Genomic DNA, 23801 nt, shown 5'->3' with positions numbered 1-23801 from the left:
ACAGCTGTTCACGTCACTCCTCCGGTCACGGAGGGAATCCCGCTTCACTTCCGTCAATCACTCGTTAAACCTCCGCGAGCGCGCGCGGGCGACAGTCATCCCGAACCCAACGCGTGACGTCACCCCCGATCGCGAAGGTGTCCCCGGAGATCGCCGGTGCGTCGGCGAACCTGCAGCAGCAGTCGGTGTCTGTCGGCTCGGTCCCGTCACGCGCAGCAGCGGATCCACGCGGACATGGGAAAGGCTCGCGCGCTCGTTCTCCTGTGCGCCGCTGTCGGTGAGTTTCTCAAGATTTCGTACAGGCGTACGCGGTTTATCGTACGGTATCGCGTGAGAACGAACCGTGAATGACATACCGTAGAAACGTTAAGAACGCGTTTTTACCAGAGTAAAGTGTCGTAACCGCGTCGCTTGTTCGTGTTTCACCACACACGCGAAATGTTCAATTGAACCACGCGCGTGTTTTTTTTTTAAATGTTTCTCTGAAAGAAATCGTGTAAAATGTTTGTGTTCTCCTTTAAACGTTTGTTTTACCTCAGATAACTTGCACGTTGTGTTTTGTCGCGCGACCTTTAAATCGCGTCCTGTAATGTGACTGAGCGTGTTAGAAAAATGTCACTTAAAACAAAAATCCCGTTCAATCACGTCATTGTTAAAACACTTTACTTTGAGTTGTACAATTTCTTGGTAAAACATGTCGCGATATACAGTCACACAAACGTAAATATACAGAATACGCACGTTACTAAAGCGTTGTTTTAACATCAGAAATACGTTCTCTTGTTTATTGACCCGCTGTTATCATTGAATGGTTGAATCTACAGATCTGAGCAATAAATACAGAACACATGTTCAATAGGCGTCTGTCTGCTGCTTGAAGTGTCCTGTATTATGAGATATTTTTAGCGTATTATCAATGGTTCACCTTGTTTGTTTATGAAGTCCAGTGAGAGTCAAAGAGTTGTGATGTGTTTTGACAAGAACGCTCATCATGCTGTCATTGTGAAGTGCTGAAACCGAATCGGATCGGAAGTCAAAGTCCTTGTTTTGAGGTCTCGGTTGTGTTTCATTTACGTCTCAACTTAATCTAAATAAAATTGCTCAAAAGACGTTAAGAGAGAGAATCAAATGAGAGCGTCAGGACACACATTCTCATGAAGTCATGACGTTGCATCTATGGATGCACCGATATGTACATTTTGGCCGATAACCGATATATTGTCCGATATACAGTATCTAGATATTAATATAACATTTCCTAAGACAAAAAGTGGAGACCTGCTTTCATATGAAAACATTCACTGCAGAAAACAAGGTAACCGTTAGTTTCTCCTTTCCCCCTGAAAACCATGTACCAAGCCTACTTTAAGATTATATAACCTTCAAACTTTTCTGGTATTTTTTTATTCAACAAACACAATGATAGATGTTCTTCCCGAGCAACCCAGAAAAGTGTTCTTTATAGTCACTTGTCTAACAGGTCTCAAGACAGAAAGCATTCAGACGGCAGTCTGATTCACACAATATGCTTTTGTTCCTATAATTTAAACATTCATAAAGACTTTATCTACATCAACAATGTTTGGCTGATAGCAGTAAGTGAAAGATCACGACAGAAATACAGAACTGTGCTGGATTCTAACTGAAGCTGAAGAAGTTTAACCAGAGAAAATGATTTATCGGCTATAATATATATACATTTTATTATCGATACCAATGACATTAAAAATGACAATTTATTGTCCGATACCGTTATGGCGGATAATTTATTGTGCATCCCTAGTAACATCCTCACTGCATCCAGCAGCACGATGCTTTTTTCTCTTAAATCTAAACCGTGACTTGATGTGTTGTGTGTTGTGAAGGTTTATGTCACTGCAGGCTGGTGACGGTTCCTCAGGGCCCGTTGCTCCGTGTAGAGGGTCAGCCGTTGTCTCTTCGCTGTGATGTTAAGGATTACGAAGGTCCCCGCGAGCAGGACTTTGAATGGAAGATGATCCGAGGAACAGAATCCATGGATGTGATTTCAACCTTTGACCATAAGTTCACAGACCGCTCGATTAAAGAGCGTATCAGCAGCGGCGACATCAGCGTGTCGCGAATAGACGACAACACCGTGGAGCTGAGAATCAGAGAGGCCAGAATCACAGACAGCGCCACCTACAGATGCAGTACACCCAGCACAGATTCAGTTTTCAGAGGAAACTACGACGCAGATGTTCAAGTGAAGGGTAAGTGTTTGTTTCGGGGTCTGATATCATTCATCTTTATCTCTAAAGCACAATAGTTGACATCACCTCATGTTGCTCTCTCACAGCTCACGAGATTTGATTTGAGGTCTCGGTTGTGTTTCATTTAAGTCTCAACTTAATCGGATGTTTCTCATAAAATTGCATAAAAGAAGTTAAGCGAGAGAATCAGATGAGAGTGTGATTGTGCTAACACACGGAGAGTCTGGAGGTGTAAATGAATGTAGTTCACATCATCGTGATTTGAGTACCTTCCATGAGAAATGTCTGAGTTGATATTAAGAACTTCAATAATATTGACTTTTGACTGCAGACGAGACAAATCTGATAAACTCTCATGACATTTGTCGGACTCTTTTTCGCAGGAGAACTCTTGAGACTTGAGCAAAAGTTTCCATTTGCACTCCATTGAATCTCATTGATGTCTAAGAGAAATAATGGGATCTCATCATTAGTCGCATGGTGTTCATTCTTGTGGGTTGTTGAGAACGGCAGTGCTGTTATGTGGTGGGACAGAAAGATTCAAACAGACCTGATCCATATGAAGCAGAATATCCGTTTATTGATTCTGTCTGTACACAAGTAAATCATTCTTCAATCCGGAAGTGTTTATCGTGTAAAACATTCATTAGCTCTATCCGTGAATGACTTGATGATGTTCATGTGTTTTTTTAGTTTGAGAATATGTTGAACGTTCAGTTGTGTACAAGGTCATTTTAGCTTATTAAAACTAAAACGTTTGTAAACGTTTCTGTTCATTGAAATCAAATCAAATATTGATCTGTAGAATCTTATCTTAGAAAAGCGTAACTAAAGAAAACATTTAAATGTTGCCTAGAAAATAAACTGTTGAAAGCACTACAATTATAATAACAAAATAACATTAATTGATATTATATAGCAACCAAAAAATAATTATAAAATGACAAAAGCATGCATTGCTAAAAATGTACATAAAAACTACAAATCTAAAAGTAAAAGCTAATTTAAAAAATCAAAAAAGTAAGTGTGTATGTCAGATGTTTCTCCTGTAGAGTCACAGCCGTGTCTCAAACTCATCTTCGAGTTTACAAAGAAAATCAAAGTCTAAATATTTCTCTGCTTTACCCCAAGACTCCTGCTCAGATCACAGAAGATGAGGATTTCTTCAGTCACACATATTAACAATATCTCAAATAAAAGTACACGTCATTCAAGTGGTTAGCAGATGTCCACATTCATAATATTAAAATCTGTGAGCGCACTTTGAGACGCTGTTTCTTTTGAAATGCTACACATCAGATGAGAGGAAAAAGTGTTCTCCGCCATCAGAAACAGAGGAGATAAACACAGATCTCATTTGTGATTTTTTTTGTTCCTATGAAAACTCTTGTTGGTTGATGACACTGAACATCACAGTGTTTGTCTGCGGTCGGGTGTTGTGTTCTGTCAGGAGCTAAACATCATAAAGCCATCGCAACACAACTGACGCACACATTACACAATCACAAACACAAAAACCCTTGAGTAACTGAAGCCTTTTCAATTCTGTGGAAATACTCTCTCTGTGTGTGTCACTAATGACATGTACAGTATAAGACAAACGGTTAAAGCGCAACACAATAGAAACCGAGAGATGATTTTCAGAAGCCCACTCTTTCTTTTATTTGAGATCTCTAATGGCTCTTGTTCGGGGGAATGATGTTGGTGTTTGTCAAGATCTTTTATAAGAGCTTTGTGTTTTTACACGATCACATATCTGATTAAACAGATCATGTTAAACTGGTTGATCTGGTTCTGTCACACAGGAAAATAGCGTTCACGAGAGCACAACTCACGCTCACAAACAATCTCTTTATTTTATTTTAAGTTGGCTACTTTAGAATGTACTCGGGGTATTTCTCATTGTAGTTCATTGACGGCGAGGTGTGCTAAAGTAAACACAACTTTATTTAACATGCCCTGTTTTATTCTTCTTTACGTCAAGGTTATTCACATCACATGTTCCATTATCATTTGACAAACACGGACAACACAATACTCATTGTCTTCAGCTTAAGAATATCACATTATTATTTTAAAACCTTTTGTTTACTTCAACATTTTGTTGTTACCTCTATGTGTCCTGACTTCAGTAAACTTCTGACACAAATCTCGGTGTGTTAACTATAACCGTTGTGTGTATACATGCATTAGATGTTTATCTTTATCTTGTTGTTTTTCATCTGTCGCAGTTGTTCCTAACAGTCTGCTTGTGGTTCCTGATGCCGTGAACCGTGTTATTCCTGAGGGTGGATCCTTCAGACTCGTCTGCAATGTTTCTCATGACTTCATGGAGGGAATTCATCTTTCCTTCAGCTGGTCGGTGATAAAGGGACCGTCTCTGTCTCAGGACCTGCTCACCGTCGGCCCTGATGTAGGTGTAACGGCTGGAAACGGTTTCACGCAGCGTTACGCAGATGGTGCGATGAGGCTAGAACTGGGAAACGGAGGGTCCCACAGTGTCGTGCTCTCCGGAGCGATGCCGGACGATCAGGGGATGTACACGTGTACGGCCAGACTGTGGACTCGAGAGCAGGCGGCCTGGAAGAGAATTCAGGAGAAGACTGTGGAGATGGGAGATGTGACTGTCACTCCTGCAGGTCAGTGTGCGAGAAACTTCACACAACATGAACTGGTTTACATGGAGGATAATTCATATGAAATTCTATAAAGACGAAGATTATTATTACAAAAAGCCATAAAGAAGAAGCCCTGCCCTTTAATCGTCAAAGGCATGAAAACAGATCCAAATGAGATGTCATGTGATTCAGCCAGCACATGAAGAAGTGTTGAACCGAGCACGGCAGAATTCACAAAAACATTTGTATCAAAGATAACAGGTCACGATTATGAATATGAAACTTAATACTGTGTGTACTATATGTGTCCAATCGTGGATTTGACATCGAAATTCAAAGTCTAACTTGAAAATCCGTGCTTTAATGTATAACGCTCACATTTGTAATAATTTGGTGAGTTAATGAGAATACTTTATGTAGTTTATATGATTTATTTAAATGAATTAAAAGAGACGTTTCATGTCTATCCTTGAATCACTTAACTAATGACTTTCTATACCCTATATCAACCTTGATAAGTAATTCAATACTTATTAAGAGTCATTTGTACAGTAATCTAATTACACTATTGAATATGTAACTCGTAACTGATCACTTTTTCAGAGCAACGTGCCCAACACTGGTGCACAAGTGTCTTTGGTAAATCCACGTTAAACCGACAACATGATTCACTGCTGTATATCACACGTGTGTGTTTTATAAATTCAGATGATTTGAGTTTGGTTTCTGATATGTCTTATATACTCTTACACGTGTCCACAGCGAGCTCTCTGAACGTGGAGGTTTGGAAAGACAGCACGTTATCATCCGGAGAGCCTCTGATACTCAACTGTTCTGTTACTGTCGATGGTTTGACGTCAGTTGATCTTGAGGTGACGTGGCTTCTGAATGACACGCGTGTGTTGGCCCGCTCGGGTCGTGACGGGGTGCTGTCCGGTGCTTCTGATGCTGTAGACGTCAGGCGGTTGGGGAAATGGGATTTCCAGCTGAAGGTTCATCAGGTGGACACGACAGACGCTGGACTTTATTCCTGTAAAGCTATTGTGTGGATCCATCAAAGCAGTGGACGCTGGTATGAGGCAGCTGTGAAGATTTCAGCTCCGGCGCGAGTTCACGTCATCAAAAACAGTAAGTAGTTTCGATAATGAATGAAGCATCAATACTTGTTTCATCTGATGTTTGTTGTGATGGCATTGGCAGCCTCCTGTAGGGTCTTAACATTACACACAAAAAATATGTGACATTCTGTGGAAATGCAATCTGAAAATGATAATGTGTTGTTAGCCAGAACTTCTACAGGCAGCTTAAAGAGACAATATCTTGTGATTTTTAAGGTCCTACTTTTGTTTAAGGAGTGTCCAAAAACAAGATAACATACATTCACAGTGATAAAACACTTTCATTTTCTAATAATAGGCAGTTATTATTACCTCCCTTCTTGACTGACTCTCAAATGATTTGTTCGGCGAATCATCTGTCTAATCCCCTCCTTTCTGTCAGTCTACTCTGATGTGATTGGTCAGCTGGTCTTGTCTGCTGTGATTGGTCTACCGCATGCAGTGTCACAAATGGAACGTAGGCGGCCATTACACGAAGTGACGCAAATCTGACCTGAAAACTGGCAGACGAGTCGTTCATTACTTTGTTATACAGCTCGCGCAAAAATCTGTAATATTTATCTTTTTTTTTGACAAAGACTAAAAAGAGTTTTCATTTCTACATTTTAGTCTCATCATTTTTCGTCACAATATGGCGTGCCGATATAGTCTTAGTAGTCCTTTAAGGGCCTTACTTTTCGTCTCTGAGCCGTTCTTCGATCGATCGATTCACTTTTTGGTCATTCACTCACATTATACCTCTTGGAAGTAAAATGATACGTGGTACCATAACTCCGACTGCATTATTCTTCAAGAAGAATGTCATATTCAGTCCGGATGCCTCGAGGGCGAGTAAATCATGGGGACATTTTGTTTTGGTCTGAAATATCCCTTTTAAATATTTACATTTACATTTATTCATTTGGCAGACGCTTTATCCAAAGCGACTTACAAGTAGTTTTTTTATTTTTTAAATACCAAAAACCTAAAGCTGATCTTCTGCAAACAAATGCTTTTTGCAATGACTTTGAACCGTTATTTGGTCTTATTTAGTGTTTTTCTTCATAAGATAAGAGTAATGTACCTGCTTGAGTTCAGAGGATTATAAAACAAACAAACACATCTTACAGTAAACTGCCTGAGGACTCGAGTCACAGCAGAGCACATCATCCCACAGATTTCACACCAGTGTTCTTTCATAACCTGATCAAATACAAGAACAACTGAACTCATGCCATTCAGTTCATTGTTCAAGGAAGTACAAGTGTGTGATCGTCCCGATCTGGTGAGACAGATTTTGAGCTGTTGGACGTTTGGTTAAACTTTTACATTTCAACTCTTCTGATAAGTTCAGCCAATGAATGAACCGATGTGATGCGTCTCTGTAAACCTTGAATACTTTAGATGAGAATTCAGTCATCTCATCCTCATATGACACTTTTATTTTATTTCAATTCAATTTTATTTATAAATAGCACTTTAATCATGTTGCAGGAAAGAAAAACAGAAAGAGGTCAAATACGATACGGTTATTGCTCGAAGTATTTTGAACTTTGACCCTCTTCTTGTGATTATTAGCATACTTGAAGACGTTAGACTAGAGTAATAAAATAATAAGTGCCGATCATTGACGAGACACACCTGAGATTAAGTGAAGGGTGGATGAATGGTAAAATGTGTATTTGTTTTCTGTTAAGTCTCAACAGTTGAGATATGAAAGAGATGAGATGGAGTCGAGAATGTGGAGGAATATATTTGAACTGTAAAGTTTTCATTGCTTAAACAAATGTTCTTAAACTTAAATGGCATTGAGTTGTTTAAATTAATAACATTAAATTGCAAAATGAAATAACTTCGACAACTAGATTGAAGCTGATGTCTTAAAGTCAAGACCCCCCACTGCGCTCGAGGCACAATACACAAACATCTCGACCCCTGTGATCTTCAGAAGGACAAATGGTCCCTTTTGGTAAGAAAGTGGGGGTGGAGACACAGCAATAAATTCCTACATTACAACATTCTCTCATCATTCTCCCATCATCAAACAAATCATTTTATGTTCATATACTGAATGTCAGTAACCACACTATTTATAGGTATTTATTTCCCTGCTATGGCAGTATATGAGCCGAGAGATCTGACATTACTGACATTCTTTTTAATAAATTCCCCTTTTTTTTACAGAACAAAGAAATTGTACAAAGTATTGACCGTTTTAGTGCGCGGCTGACCCCGTGTTAACTTCCGGCTAGGGTCTAATAATATAAGATTTTTATTTTATTTAATTTGTTGATATTAATTTGTATTATTATTTTACTGTATAATAATTGTTTTAAATAAACGTTGTTGTATGTTAATTTTATTTAATAAACAATTTGTTTCAAGGGTCCTGTAGTTTAGACGCATGTAAAGAAACCGAATGCAAAGCAAGGCCGTGTTTCCCGTGCGTATATTTGCTTTTTTTAAATATAGACGGCAGGCGCTCGCAAAAGGGGAACTGTGCTTTTTTGTAGGCATGTCGGCACTGCATGGAAATAGAAACAGTTGAACTTTTCTGAGTGCCTCGCACGCAACGTGGGTTTTGAAGAGAGAAAGCAGTGCCGATTGCGTTTTCCACATGGTTTTAGATGCGAAATGTGAATCGGGCCTAGTCTTGGGTTCACACCAAACAAAAATTAAGCGTTTTGCGCTAGTAAATTACATATGTCAATGCATAGACGCGTATAGACGTGAACTCATGGCAGGCGCTCAAATGATGCGAATCGGTGGCTCGACTGCCGCAAACGTGCGTCAAGCTCTTCTTCCACGAAGGTTGACATTTTTTGTCAGATCGCGTCACGAACTTTCTCGCGAGTAATAAAGAGCGTGGAATGCGTTTGGTGTGAACCCAGCATAAGAGGTCGGTCAGACAGAATGTGTTTTTTGCTGTTAGACACGCCTCTTTTGAGTTGTTTTCAGGTGCAGGGACCGTTAAGCGTGTGGTCAGTGTTTGGTTGTGTTGGGGTTTGCTTGATTCCTTTAGATTCATCTTGGTTTTGGTCAAGGTGTGGGGTTTTGGTTTCCATTGGTTTTGTTGATTGTTTTTCTCCAGCGAAGGATAAAACCTGTAAATTATGGGGTGTTCAACAGATTAGTTTGGGTTTTCATACAGATCTCCAGTGACTCACCTTTGACACCTGAATCTCTCGCTCTCTCTCGCTCTCTCTCGCTCTCTCTCTCTCTCTCTCTCTCTCTCTCTCTCTCTCTCTCTCTCGCTCTCTCTCTCGCTCTCTCTCTCTCTCGCTCTCTCTCTCTCTCGCTCTCTCTCTCTCTCGCTCTCTCTCTCGCTCTCTCTCTCTCTCGCTCTCTCTCTCGCTCTCTCTCTCGCTCTCTCTCTCTCTCGCTCTCTCTCTCGCTCTCTCTCTCTCTCTCTCTCTCTCTCTCTCGCTCTCTCTCGCTCTCTCTCGCTCGCTATATATATATATCTCAATTTCAATTTAGCTTGTGCTTTATTAGCTTGACAAAGTGTAAATTTGTATTGCCAAAGCATTTGCATCTCTCTCTCTCTCCATCTATGTTTTTTCACTCTAATATAGAGGACAGAATGTCACATGCTTTTACCTGATGTTTAATATCTGCTGATATTAAAGAGTTTGTTTGAACAGGTGTACAGGACAGAAATAAAGCCAGCAGGACGATCGAGAGAGAGAGAGAGAGAGAGTGTGTGTTTTCTGTCTCATATTGTAGACTGAATGTCTTGAGTGAAGAGGCTCTTGTTGTTAAAGTTGATTGACAGTCACTCTCGCTCGCCCCTCTCTTGCCCCTCTGTTCCGTTCTCAGGATACTCGGCTCTTGTCCATAGCGACGGGCTGAAGAGAAACATGTGTGTGTGTGAGAGTACAGAAACGTCTTCATCTCTGGACCTAAAGCCTAACTATCACACTAACTGTATCAGCAGATGATAACATTACGTTTACAGTTTCATTTTTACAAACATTTGTGAGTAAACGTACTTGTATTTTAATTGCCTCTCAATGTGTTTTCATTCATCTGCTGGAAAAGCGATCACAACCATATCAGGATCAGAATAAGCTTTATTCGCAAAGTGTGCACACAATGAATTTGCTCACGTGAACACGAGATGTAAAATAAATCTGAGGCTACAAGAGGATAAGAATTTAAATGATGTACAAAGGTTGTGCCAGTTGAGTAAGAACTGTATATTACAATTGTGTTCTGTACATTTTTATTACCACAACAAAATGCATTTACATAGTGTAAGAGTAAATATGATTTACTGTGGTATATAATTGCTGTGGTGTGGATTTAAACAAAGGCTTGTTATGTTTATTATCGACACTGATGTCTATTAATATTGACCGTGGAGGTGGGAGGAGCTTAATGAATGACAGGAAGTGATGCGGATCAGAAGCACAGTGTGCAGATGGTCTCTGTGATTCAGTCACTGTGACGTCCAAAAGCTCAACACAAACCCCACCAGCCCATATGCGCCTCCATCACTTTCTGCGTGTGTTTCAGAATTCTGAGATGATTTGTGTGGGAAAGATGCCCCAGATATCTTAAATGTGGGCCAAAAATCCCCCCAAGAACTTAATTGTTTAATCTGTTGTGGTTATGAGTTTAGTAGACGTACACTGCAGTATTCACATGAGCTGTAGTGTAGTAAACTGTGTGTGTCGTGGCGATGTTCACCGAGGCATGAAGGTGTCTGTGTGTATAGTAGAGATGTAGGGGGTGTTTGAGGAAAGTAAATCCCTGCCGGGCACACATCCCAGAAACACTTGACACTGTTGAGTTAGAAACAGGGTCACTCACCGTACGCCTTTAATGAGCGCTTGTGTGCGTCTGACTGTAAGAACACATTTCTCTCTCACACGCACACACAGAATCCTTCAGTTTTCCTTCATTTGCTCGACACACATTGTGTTACACTGTTCTCTTTTATAGAGATGATGGATATCCGGCATCCACCCGTAACACCCTAACAACCGTCTGCCAATGTGTGGCAATGCACTCGGACAACCTTAGCAACTGCATAGTAACAATCAATGTGTGAACACTTAAGACGGGGTTTTACTTCGCCGTCAGACCAACGGAACGTGCGTTGTTGTCTCCGTTGACATGCAATGGCCACTAGGTGTCAATGTCCAGAGGCGTGTTGCTTGTTTAACAAAGACAAGAGCCGAAGAAGAAGCGTTTCGTGGTGTGTACGCCATAGATATAAATCACTGGATGTTGCATTAGCATCTGTCTCTGGGTAGGCTGCGGCGTAAGTCCGACGCAGAAGTAAAAATACGCCTTTACCCATAACACCTTAAATATCCTAACAATCACAACCTGCTAGAATTAATATTATAATGTCAAAAAATTAAGACATTATTATACACAAAAAGTAAATGTGCGTGTTGTGTATAATATACGAAATGTACAAAAACAGGAAGAAACGGCTGGCAAAAAAACTTTTGAATTTATATTCATTTTCTGTGTGTATTCTAACTATTGAATATGCTCTAAATCATTAAACCGAACTTTATTCTTTGTTTTGGATAAAAGAAAAATGTCTTTCTCTTGCAGGTCCAGATTTCACAGTCATTCTGAGCTCGACTTTAACTGCAAAGTTTTCCGGAGACCCGACAGATCTGGAGTGTAAAGTTTTAAACGTGTCTAACCTTCACAGCGGGCGTCTGGGGGTGTCCTGGTTATTTAAAGACACACATGAGCCTTTAACCGGCCACACCGTGGCTTCACTGGACGAGAACGGCACGCTCGTGCCGGGGAAGTCATACGCGAGTCGTGTGGAGGCGGGGCTTATCACAGCCACTCGAGTTGAACCGTACACGTTTAGGCTCCGCCTCCTTCACACAACGCATGAGGATGTGGGCGAGTACTCCTGCGGCGTCACCGCGTGGATTCCGTCTCAGCATGAGAAATTGAAAAAGACGACGGAGATCCTGAGTCCATCGCTCAAAGTCAGCTTTACTAACAAGAGTGAGTGTACAGATATTCACTTGAAAGTAAAAAACTCATTTTACATGCTCATAATCTCATCTATTCATGATGTTAGGTGAAGGTAAGATCCAAACTCGGCCCACTCGCGTGTATGTCAAACAATAAATATTAAGAGCATCTGAATGTGTGGAGACATGAGAAAAAGAGAGACACTGATGGAGAAATCTTTGATGAATTTTCATCTTTAAACTCGTATTCACAGAGACATTATTTCTGATTGTGTGATGGGGAATCCTCTGTTTCATTATATGATGCTGGTGTGTGTGCAGTCACATTGATGTGTTTCTCCACAGGCAGACACATTATATATCTGCACCAATCACAGTTCTAATGACTTTCAGAAGCATGTGGCATAAATTCCCCATTTTCCTCTTGAGATACGAGACCCGTAACATCATCATATGAGAAACATATCCTTCATATCACTGCATTAAATCAACAGATGCTCTCCGTGCGTCCGAAAACGCCTACTTTCATACTATATAGTAGGCGAAAATGAGTATGAGTCACGATTCACAAGTAATATGTCCGAAACCTTCAGTTTAATGCATCATAGGTCAAAGAGCACATGGGTCATAGAAAACCTGACGGATGCAGTACGTCCCAAAATGTATTCATACTACCCCCACGCATACTATATAGAACGTACAGTTTAAACGGTCGATTGCTAGGTGCTTCATTTGAGATCTCATCATGTGTGATTGTTTATACAGGTCCGGTTCTCGGTGTGGTAGCCCAGCGTCTTCGAGAAGCTACAGCGAGCGGCTCCACATTTGAGATGAGTTGCCGTGCCAACACGCAGAACCTCCCGCCGGGAACCGCCCTCTCCATCGTCGTCCTATCAGAGGCGTCGGTCGGCTCGTCCAGTCGTAAACTAGCCTCACTGGGTCCCGAGATGGTCCTGAAGCTGGAGGACTGGACCGAGTCTGCTCGAAAAGACGGTCTGACGCTGATCAAGACCAGCAAGACAGAGTTTCAGTTCCGCATGTCTGGGGTTCAGGTGACCGATCGAGGATTTTACTCGTGCGAAATGAAAGCTTGGTCTAAAGCGTCTGGAGATGACTGGACGGAGATGGCCAGAGGAGTGTCCAATAAAGTTCAGATCACTTTTGAGCACAGAGGTAAAGGAAAGATTTATCCTTTCAAAGAGCAAAACTCTACAAGCACTCTTTAAAGTGAAAATGATTGACAGTCATTTACTCTCCCTCATGTGTTTGTAAATCTGCAATGTGAGTCTTCCTTCAGTTGAACACATTAAGATATTATGAAAGATGTCTCAGTGGTTTTGAGGTCATACAATGGAAGTCAATGGGGTTTATCAACATTCTTCAAAATATCTTCTGTTGTGTTTTGAAGAAAGAATGTCACACAGGTTTGACATGACTTGAGGATGAATAAATGATAACGACAGAATTCTCATTTTTGACTGAAATGTCAGGCCTGTACGTTAACTTTTTTTGCCCATAGCACCGGTGCTACCGAGGTTTTAAGTTTTGTAGCACAGGCCACATAGTTGAATAGCAAAAGTGCAGATCATCACATATATAGGCTGGGAAATGACAAAAGACATGTTATGTTACTTACAGATGTATAAATTTGGGAAAAAATCATTTTTAGTTTTTCCCAAATTCGATTTTTTCCTTTCCAATTGTTCCGAGTTCTGTATTTTCAATGTTTTGCTGTACAATAGTACATATATTTGTCCATAAACATTCTCGTATATTACAGTTATTATTTCATTATAGTGAAACTATAACTCGTGTGTCGTTCTGCTTGTTCGTGTGTGAAGTTAACAAAGGCACTTCACACAAACAAGCGGCTCTGTCTAATGCTCTTTCAAAAACTATATCATTTAAAAGTGTAGCACGCATATATGTTCTTAGCACAGACTGATTCTTTTTGTAGCATACATATGTACAGTCCTGAATGTCCCTTTAAGACTATCTAAGTGTTTGGTGGTCTCTCATCAGGTCCCTCATTCGATGTTTCCATCAGTTCAGACACACTGAGTGTTTTCCCCTGGGAAACTGTCAAGATGGAGTGTGACGTGAGGTTGACGGGCACATCGCCCACTACAGGCCAGTACACTCGCACACACAAACACATGGATTGTTTTACACCACATCTCTTAAAAGACGCATTATGAAGTACTCTGCTGATTTAAATGAATGTTTGTATCACAAGAGCTCATCATCAATAATTCTCAAAACTTAAAGAACGTTAAGGACAAACATCAGAAACGTAAAAACTGATATTAAAAGTATATCATCTGAGCATTAATACCCGAGATTAATTTAGTCTCATTCATCGTGAAGTGTTTTACACAAGTTCACAGCACGACACTCATTGTGACTCCTGCAATAATAACACAACAGTTGTGCTCGGATGTGTGTGTGTTTATATCTTTCCCTCTGATAATGAGTTCAATCTTTGATGGATGAACTATGTGTTTTGTCTTATATTCTCTTATTAGTTTGAGTGTAGTGCATTTGTTCATGTGTGTTCTGGAGGTGTTAAAGGTTCAGTGTGGTTGTGATGCGATGGGTGAAGTGAACGAATGAGGCTGTTAGTCAAGTTCAGACGTGTATGTTCTCATCTCTTTCTGAAGTTCAGTGTTTAAAATGAATATTTCATGTCGTCAAAAGACTTTGTGAAACTTTCAGAAGTGAGAAACTGGGTCACACTGTTAGATGTTTTTCATCATGCACTAAAATGTCACTTTGGGCGATGAAGATTTCATGCGCAGTTTGTGTTTAATGCACACATTCATGAAACATTCGTAAACGTATGACCTGATTCAGAAATACATCGTAAACGTCAGATTTGATAGTAAACCGGGTGTATGTTAATGAATTCCAATCACTCGTAAACAGCGGCATGCACACTCATTCATCATTTGCATAATGCCCGTCTATGAATTACATCGACGCAAATTACTTCTCTAGGAATGCTGGAATCCTCTGGAGATAATACTGCAGTGTTTTATCGTGACATCATCTCTGGTTCTCTTCTGCTTTATTATTTCCTGAAGACACGACATTAACACTGTAATCCAGACAGCTGATGGATGAAGAATCTCTGTGCTTTTATGTACGATCAGAAACAGCTTGGACGCTGCTCTCTGTCTGTTCATACAGTATGAGCTGGGGATGCACCGATATGTAGATTTTGGCCGATAACGAGAACCGATGATTCTTTAACATCGGAAGCCGATAACCGATATATTGGCCGATATACATTATCTAGATATTAATATAGCATTTCCTAAGACTGAAACAAAAGGCAAAAAGTGGAGACCTGCTTTCATATGAAAACATTCACAACAGAAAACAAGGTAACCGATAACCTATTTTCGCTTACACTAGTTTAAGATTATTTATCCTTCAAACGTTTCTGGTGTATTTTTTATTCAACAAACAAATGATACAGTAGATGTTCTTTCAGAGCAACAGGTCTCAAGACAGAAAGCATTCAGACGGCAGTCTGATTCAGACGATATGATTTTGTTCCTATAATTTACATATTTATTTATTTTATATATAAGTTTATACTTGCTAGCGTGTCAGGTAATATCGCAAGATATGAATGATAAGCGCAACTCTCTGCTTTCGTGCCTGAAGCCCCGCCTTCCAGTAGAAAGAGCCAATCATCAGTCATTAGACGGTTGTCTGGGGGCGGGTCTCTTAATGGTTTTGAATGACTTTTGAACATGTGACACAATGTTTATATCAGTACAGTTAACGTCAATGTTGATTGTGATATATTTTTTGTGATTTATTTTGTATGTCTGGAGGTGTTTTGGGTTCATTTTGCCGCAGTGCATAGAGAGATTTTTCTTTAGAGACTATTCATTCACAATGGATGTGTTTCAAAGCTTCCGTGAATATTATTTCTGTATTTGTCTTCACATTCACATCTATAAACAGATGTGTCATCTGTTGTCCAATTCTTTTTTTTGTTCATAGCTTAATAGTATCCTGATGAAATGTGAGGTTTGTAATTATTATCATCGTAACTGTAATTACACTCGAAACAGAAAATCCAACATGTGATTCTCACTCTCCATCTCTCTTCTGTTTCTCATGTGTTTCTCCGATCTGTCAAAACACAGAAGTCTGAATGAAATGTCAAAGCGCAGATCTGAAATCTGCTGTCCACATTTATTTAAAGTGATACTTCACCCAAAAATGGAAATTCTGTCATCATGTACTCGCCTACGAACTTCTTACAAATGTGTATAAATGTCTTTGTTCTGATGAACACAGAGAAAGATATTAGGAAGAATGAAGAGTTTTTGGGAGTCAATGGGGGTCAAAATCTGTCTCATTCTTCCAAATATCTTTCTCTGTGTTCACTAGAACAAAGACATGTATACACATTTGGAAGAACTCAAGGGAGAGTAAATGATTGAAGTGAAGTATTCCTTTAAGAGTTGATACTTGAATTGACAAACTTACTCTCATGAGCTTGTGAAGAATAAAATGAGTAATATCTGAGCCGTTGTGGTGTTGTGCGCGGGTTTGACAGCAGTGGGTTGGTTCACAGTCAGTTTAATTGCTGCTTTGAGATCAGTGTATGTTTATAGCCTCTCACACATCTGTGTGTCTCTGATGGCCAGTGGTGTGTTATTTTTACATCACATCTCTTGTGTGTGTGTTTGTGTTAGAAAGACAAAGAAACGGATAAACCATTTACATTTCCAAAAGATTGTGTTGTAAGTCATGTGACTGCAGTTGAATAATCTATATTAAAGAAAGAAAAAGACAATAGAAGATATTGAAATAATTTCATAAAATATTATGAAGCCTTTCTAAAATATAAAACTCGTCAGCTATCTTCATTAAGGGCATCATTTCTCATACTATAAATGCATGTTTTTTATATATATATATATATGAAAAGATGGTGTATTTATTTTTCAGAATACAGTGTTCGATGTGTGTTTTATTAATATTTAAAATCATTAAATAACTATTTTATATTCATAGTTTTTGTTAATTTGAATCATTTTAGTGCTTTAAATTTATTTCTGTTAATTTAAGTCAATATGTTTTTTTGAGTAAAGTAAAATAATCTTGGTTCATGGACGTTAATGATGTTGTGATTTGTCTCACATCAGATGACGTAGCGTATGAGCTGAAATGGTTTCTCAGTCGTCTGAAGGGTTCCAGTCGCACGTCTCTGTTAGCCGGTGTGGACCGATGGGGCGTCGTACACAAAACCCCTCGTAACGACAGCAGTGACTGTAGTCTGGAGCGACTGGGACCCAGAAAATTCACCCTGAACATTCACAGCGCTCAGGACAGTGACGGCGGGGAATATCACTGTACCGTAACGCCCTGGATACAATCCACCGGCACCAGCGTGTGGAGTCAACTTCCTGAAGTCAGCTCAAAGAAAATCTTTCTAAATGTCAAGTTTGCATGTGAGTACACACCTGTGATGAGAAACACATCTGACGCAACACGACTTTCTCTCTCATTCCCAGGATAGCGTGCGAATGCATGTTGAAGCTTGTAAGCGTCATATTAAGATCATTCTGCCATCATTTTCTCCCCCTCCAGATTTTCTTTCTTCTACAGAACTCACATTTTAAGGAATCTTTTACGTAATGCTATTATATACCGAAGGTCAAAAAACACTAAAGATCCTCAAATTAAAAATCACTATTATAAATTTAACCAAAGGTAAAGCGTGATTGTAGTTGATCAAATGGTTTTTCTTTAGGAAAGATTTAATGTCTTAAATTTGTCTTCCAAGTCTGTATGATAACTGCTTGTGATCGAAGAAATGTAAATATGTAGCACTTATTAATTTCTACTTAGTAAGACAATTTCTTGACCTTTTTAAATGAATCTGCAATTACTTGAGAAGAAAAACCATATTACGTCACCTTAAAGTACAAAAATATCTGCCAGTGTAGTAGGAAAAGCTTTATTAATGTATAGTTTCAATATAATTAAATAAACTATTATACTATATGATAACTACATATATAAACTAAATATTATTCTTACACTGCATGCAGATTTTATAGCATGAACTAATAAATGATTTTAGGAAATGAAGCTCATTTTAATTTATTTTCATTTATTGATCATTCATTTTATATGTTTTGTTGAAGTCACGCAGTATCAGGGATTTTTGTTCGTCACCTTAAATTGTAGTTTCCATTTATCCAAATGTTATTTTTCTCTACTATATTTTAATCGTGTTTTCTTTTTATAAATTTTAGCGTTTTATGTTTATCTTAAACGCCAGTATTCCCTTCCCACTTGTCACCTGGCAATCACTTTAGTCAAATGCAGTCACCTGTAGCTCTTAATTAAGGCAAAATGTCAGGAAAAGTTTACATTTCAAGAGCTTTGGCTAAAAGACTGGGTTTCATTCATTACGGAAATTCTGCAATTTAGTCAGGGAAAAGTCAGGGAAGTTGACATTTGGCTTCGAGTAGGAGCCCTGCAAGTAAATGTTTCTTCAATAAACAGTATTTAGATATTTGTATAACAAAACAAACGTATAAGAAAATCTTTTTTTTGTGCAGTGTATATGATTTCAGAAGTGTTTATCATATTTTTGTTGTTTTTCAGTGTGGGATTCAATGAAGTTGCCGTTACTGTACGGGATGTGTGCTTCAGTAACTGTTGGAGTGTTTTCTCTTGTTCTGGGTTTGGTTTGTGCTCACTGTTGCTTCAGAAGCACATCGTCGACTCCTCGCTCTCGCACCAAACTCTTGGAGCTGGAGATGGATTGACAAACACTGAATCCCAACAGCTGGACACCACGAAGTCGGTCTGACCGACACACGTGAAGCTTGTTGGAATCTGCCGTGAGGAGATCACAGAACAAAACTACTGAACCATCGACTGCCAGGTCGTTTGTTTATCTACAGGACAATATTTTCTTGGATTTAAGAACATTTAGAAGATTTTTATCTGTTCTCCAGTTGAAGGATTATAATACACTACATCAAGAGCTCGGCTGTTTCCAGATCAGGGTTTTCATCACAGTATGGTGCTACTTCACTTTTATAAGACACTTGAACAATGTTTTTATCTGTGATTTTATGATGTACTGTATGCAGAGTTTAACTTTCTCCTGCCCGTCCAGAGCTATCTGGAAACCGATTGGTCGAAATGAACAGATTAATTGATAGGACCCTGGATTTTAGAAATACTCATGACAGGGGCGTCATTTATTTATGTAGTTAACTAACTAACAACTTCCTTCAGTTAGCCTAGCAACCACCAAGAATGCCACCTGACAACCATGCAGATCGCCCTAGTAACCACGCGGGGGGGTGTTTCTCATCCAGGAGCTCAACAAACCGACAAGGAGAATAACACAAGCATGAACTTCATCATGATTTCATGGGACTTGTGAACGAACAGTATGATGGTGTAGTGCGCTGCCATCGCTCCGAAAGGGTTTTCACTAAGTGAGTGTTTGAGACATGAAGAGAGGTCAGAGGTCAGGGGAAACTGTGCATTCAGGCCAATTCTCTGTGTCTCGTCACAAATGAAGTGAAGCTGAATTCAGGTCAGAACAATCTCTCTCTCTCTCTCTCTCTCTCTCTTCTGGACCGCTTCTGATGTCCCGAGGGCAGCGTTTGGACTTTCTGTGATTTCCGAGGGTCTTTGTGTTCACTGCTTACAGCGCTGGGACACAAAAGACCCCTGTCCACAAATTCTCTGTGAATCTCCCTCAAACCCCTCAGAATATCGATAAACATCACGTTAGGTTTGAGTGACATGATGTTTCAGTGTCACGCCCAAGAGCCGGTCACGCTGGATTTTACGCATACCGAAATAATTTCACATCGGCAAAATGAGTGAGAGCAACAGGAAGTTATGTCACACTCCAGCAATTCTGTTTTGAATCATACAGTATAAATATAATAGTCTTCCATCTCTCATCGGTTCAAGCACTGAATTCTGATTGATCTTGATTGGTGGTTGTCGTGACGACAGTAGCAGCATTTCATCCTCTCTGATGTCAAGACCGTATCTTCAACACTTTTCTTTCGCCGCCGTGTGCTTTGGGAGATGAGAATCGAGTCGTGACATGTCCACTCGGAGATGATCTGCTCCGTCATGTGTGTTTGTTTTTAGAATATTAATATTGTTGTTCTTTTACAACTAGTTTTTTTAAATAAAATACTTTCTTGAGACGAGTGTCGGTCTCGCATGACGTTTCTGTATGATTGTATGTGATTTTTATATCTCACCGTGTCCTACATACAAGATGACAAATGTTTTCTGTCTGATGGCTGTCGGTGGGAAATCTATGATGTCATCATGTAGAATTGCAGCTGATTGGCTGTCTGGGATAGGAAAGGTGTTTCTCGCATGTTACAGGTGATTTATACACTTTCATTTGTCAGGTTTCTTTGTTGAGCTGCAGTCTGACCCTCTTCTCCATTTCACTTTAACGTCTCAGTTTGTGTATTTCAGTATAAAGCACAGCACTGAAGGATAACTCTAATCTAAAGCTGAAATGTATTTTTCCATTAGACGTGTTGAGTCTCCCGGGGTTTGAGCGTTTGAACATTATGGTATGTTTGACTGTTATGTGAACATTTGTCTTCAGTCGTCAGTGTAAATGTTAAAGGGCTTTTAATTTCTTTGGCTTTTCATCGACGCCTCACACGTGTCATAGCAACAATGTAAACCAGCTGCTGTGAGAAATAAACGAGTGGAAGCGGAGAGAGGATGAGAAATACTCAACGCACACATTTAAACATCTCTTTTCCTTGTCTTCAGTATGTGTGCACATCTAAAAATATGAGATTTTGAATGAACATGCAGTATGTGATGCCACGTGTGACAACCCAGACACAGTTTTGTGTAATTTACTGTTTTATACTTCAAACCATTCTACATGTTGAAATCCTTCTGTGGAAATAGATCTTGACCTCCATCTTTAAAGTCCCAGTGAAATCAAAAATGACAATGCCTATTTTTTTCGTGAAATATGGCAGCTTAATTGTAAATAGTTTATCAAAGTGGGTCATTTTCTTTTTTAAATTTGTGTGCTCTCAAAATCTTTAATCGAAATCTGTACTTGCTGCAACGACTATCCATCTTAGATGACATGTGTTGGACGGCTTGGGCGGAGCATACGTTAACTCCTCCCCATTTCGCTCGGAAATGCATCAAAATACGGAAATAAAATGTATCACAACTTTCTGTTCACGGGGACTTTAAATAAGACCATCGTTGCGTCCGATATCGCATACTGTGACAGTTCGTACTGAATTTGAATACGTACTTACCTATCGGCCGTTCTATATAGTATCAGTGCGGGTAGTATGAACCCATTTGGGACAGACTGCGTCCTCCGCCACTTTCATTTAAAACTGCCCGAAAGTTTTTCGCTATATTTATTTGATTTTGCTATTGAAATGTTAAAATGTTCTGCTCCTGTGGCATTATGTTTTAGATAAGTGTCCATCCGATCCGAACTCGGCATAAGTAGTAGACTATCCGGGTAATTCTTGCTTACAATTTTTTGCACAGGTTTCGGACAAACTATTCGTGACATGGAATATGGAAGTAGGCGATTTCAGACGTAGCAAAGATTGAAAACGTATTACGCAAGATAATAAAAGGTGGTATCAAAAATCAATTTTGATATTATAAACCATAATTTACAGCAATAAACACACATCAAGTATTTTGTCTTTCATGGCTTTTCTTTGTTTTCTTTTGCATTGGCTTTGTAAAAATAAAGTGATGCCAGTTTTAAGGAGTGTTAAGTTTCAGATATGTTGTGACGTTGTCTGGTTACACTTTCTCTGTATAAACTTTCCAGTGGATAATGAAAGTTTTGGACTGATACACATATACAGTTAATATTCATAGAAAGAGCAACAGTCTGAACTCTAATATCATTCAAGAGTTTCTACAGTAGATGTCTGAATTCTCTTGATCTGTGTGTATAAAGTCTTTGCATTATTATAGACATTAACCCTTTGTTTGTAGTCATAAACCGAGTTGTGTATTTGTTCATTTTGTGTGAGATGATGTGTTTAATATCTTCTGTTTCTCATCATTACGAATAAACGAAAGTGGAGAAGCTGAATATGTAAGCCACAAGAGATCTCAAGAATGTTTGGGTTGTAGATGTGTGAAGATATAAAGTTTACAGTGATCTCCGTATAAACTCTTTGAGCGCTACACGCACACACTCTCTCTTTTATTTCACCCATGAACATGTTTTCTCATTCCTTCAGCTCACCACTGTTTCTCAAGACATGCTCAGCTTCCCGTCTGTTCGGGGTTTTTTTGATGTCACAGAAAGCATTGATCAGTCCATCATTATGTCTCTTGCACATTTAACATCGCAATCTCAGTGAAACTGGAAAACAAAGCAGTGCTTTGATGCTTGGTTTGTGTGCCTAAAATAGCACGTCCTCATTATTCAAACATGGTATGGAAGATAACCCTTGTGCGTTTTTATTTCTAAATGAAGCTCCGGTGGTTGTTATTGACCTACAAAGAGTGAAAGTCACTGCGGGAGCAGACGTTTCAGCTGAATGAATGATTTTATTTGATCAAGCAATGATGTGTTTTTTTGTTGAACTCATTGCGCCGTCTATAAGAGACAGTAATAGTGATGCTGTTGTGAATCTGCACATGTGTAATGTCTGCTTCTGTCTCTCTGTAGAGAGCACCCGAAGGTTTGACTAACCTATTTCTCTCTCTCTTCATTCTATTTCTGTGTTGAATGGTGAATGACCTGAAGCTGTTCTGATGTGTCTCTATAGAACACTTTCTATCTGATGAGCAAAATCTCTGTTATGCTCATTTTTACAGGGTTTGTCGTTGTTTTCTCAAGTGTACAAATGCTGTGCTCCACACCTTCTTTCACTACAAACAAACAGTTCTTTATGGCGACAAACACCCCATCAAAGAACCTTCTTGAAACCTTTCTATTTTCGCAAGTGTTAAAGGGATACTTCACCCAAGAATGAAAATCCTGTTATCGTTTACTCGCCTTCCCGTTGTTCCAAACGTGTATAAATGTGTTTGCTCTGAACAACAGAGAGAAAGATATTTGTAAGAATGCTTATAACCAGACTGATTTTGCCCCCCATTGACTCCCATAGTAGGAAAAATACAATGATAGACAGTTTTCTGTCCTCCATTCTTCAAAATGTCGTCTTTTGTGTTCAACAAATCAATAAAATGATCAAGTAATTTTTCCTACCATGTGGGCAAAATGTGGTTATAAGCATTCTTGAAGCATCCACGACTCAAAGGCGAGTAAATGATGACAGAATTCTCATCTTTGGGTGAAGTATCCCTTTATTTCTCGTGCAGTCTCTGACAGCTGTTTGGTCTTCACTTCAAATTATAAATATTCAATTGTTGAGAACTCCTGCCCTCTAGTGTACAGAAAGAGACGGATGATCTGATGATGATATCAGACGCTCAAACTTCTGTAGATATAGACATACAGCATGATTTCAATTTAACTGTTGTTTCGATTGTCATTGGTTGAGTGTGTTTGCAATCGTCTGCACATATATGTAGTCTTGACCTACATACTATAATAATCACACCTGCTGTGATCTTCATCTGTCTCTCCATTGGTCTTTGATTTCATTGGTTCATTCATTGGGTGATACTGCCACCATCTGACTGATCCTCTTCACACACCTCCACATTTAGTCCAACTATTGTGAATGCAACCACGACACTACGTTGTCGAAATATACATGGTTTTGTATTATATGATATAATTGCACTTCTATTGTATATTTGTTATTGATGAGTTTCTTTCTGATTCATATTCTTTTAACAGCATGCACACAGTGGAAAAAAGCAAACATTCAATTTTAC

General features: G+C 39.3%; 1 protein-coding gene across 2 annotated transcripts; it reads left to right on the top strand.

The window, feature by feature from the left end:
* Positions 1-22048, top strand: ptgfrnb (prostaglandin F2 receptor inhibitor b). 2 transcript variants are annotated; one of them, XM_079462930.1, is made up of 9 exons: positions 1-277; positions 1866-2231; positions 4463-4870; positions 5612-5977; positions 11521-11934; positions 12669-13076; positions 13926-14033; positions 17075-17380; positions 18546-22048. In XM_079462930.1, exons 1-9 carry the CDS (start codon positions 235-237, stop codon positions 18707-18709), a joined length of 2583 nt encoding a protein of 860 aa, XP_079319056.1. In that variant the 5' UTR covers positions 1-234; the 3' UTR covers positions 18710-22048. The 2 variants fall into 2 exon arrangements, with proteins under 2 accessions (XP_079319056.1, XP_079319057.1); XM_079462931.1 differs by lacking the exon at positions 11521-11934 and having other exon boundaries at positions 108-277; positions 18546-22036.
* Positions 22049-23801: the final 1753 nt, after the last annotated feature.

The sequence above is a fragment of the Barbatula barbatula genome (assembly GCF_947034865.1).
Source record: "Barbatula barbatula genome assembly, chromosome: 8".
Classification (NCBI taxonomy): Eukaryota; Metazoa; Chordata; class Actinopteri; order Cypriniformes; family Nemacheilidae; genus Barbatula; species Barbatula barbatula.
Note: the sequence above shows the minus strand (reverse complement) of the source record. Positions and strands in the feature narration are given on the sequence as shown.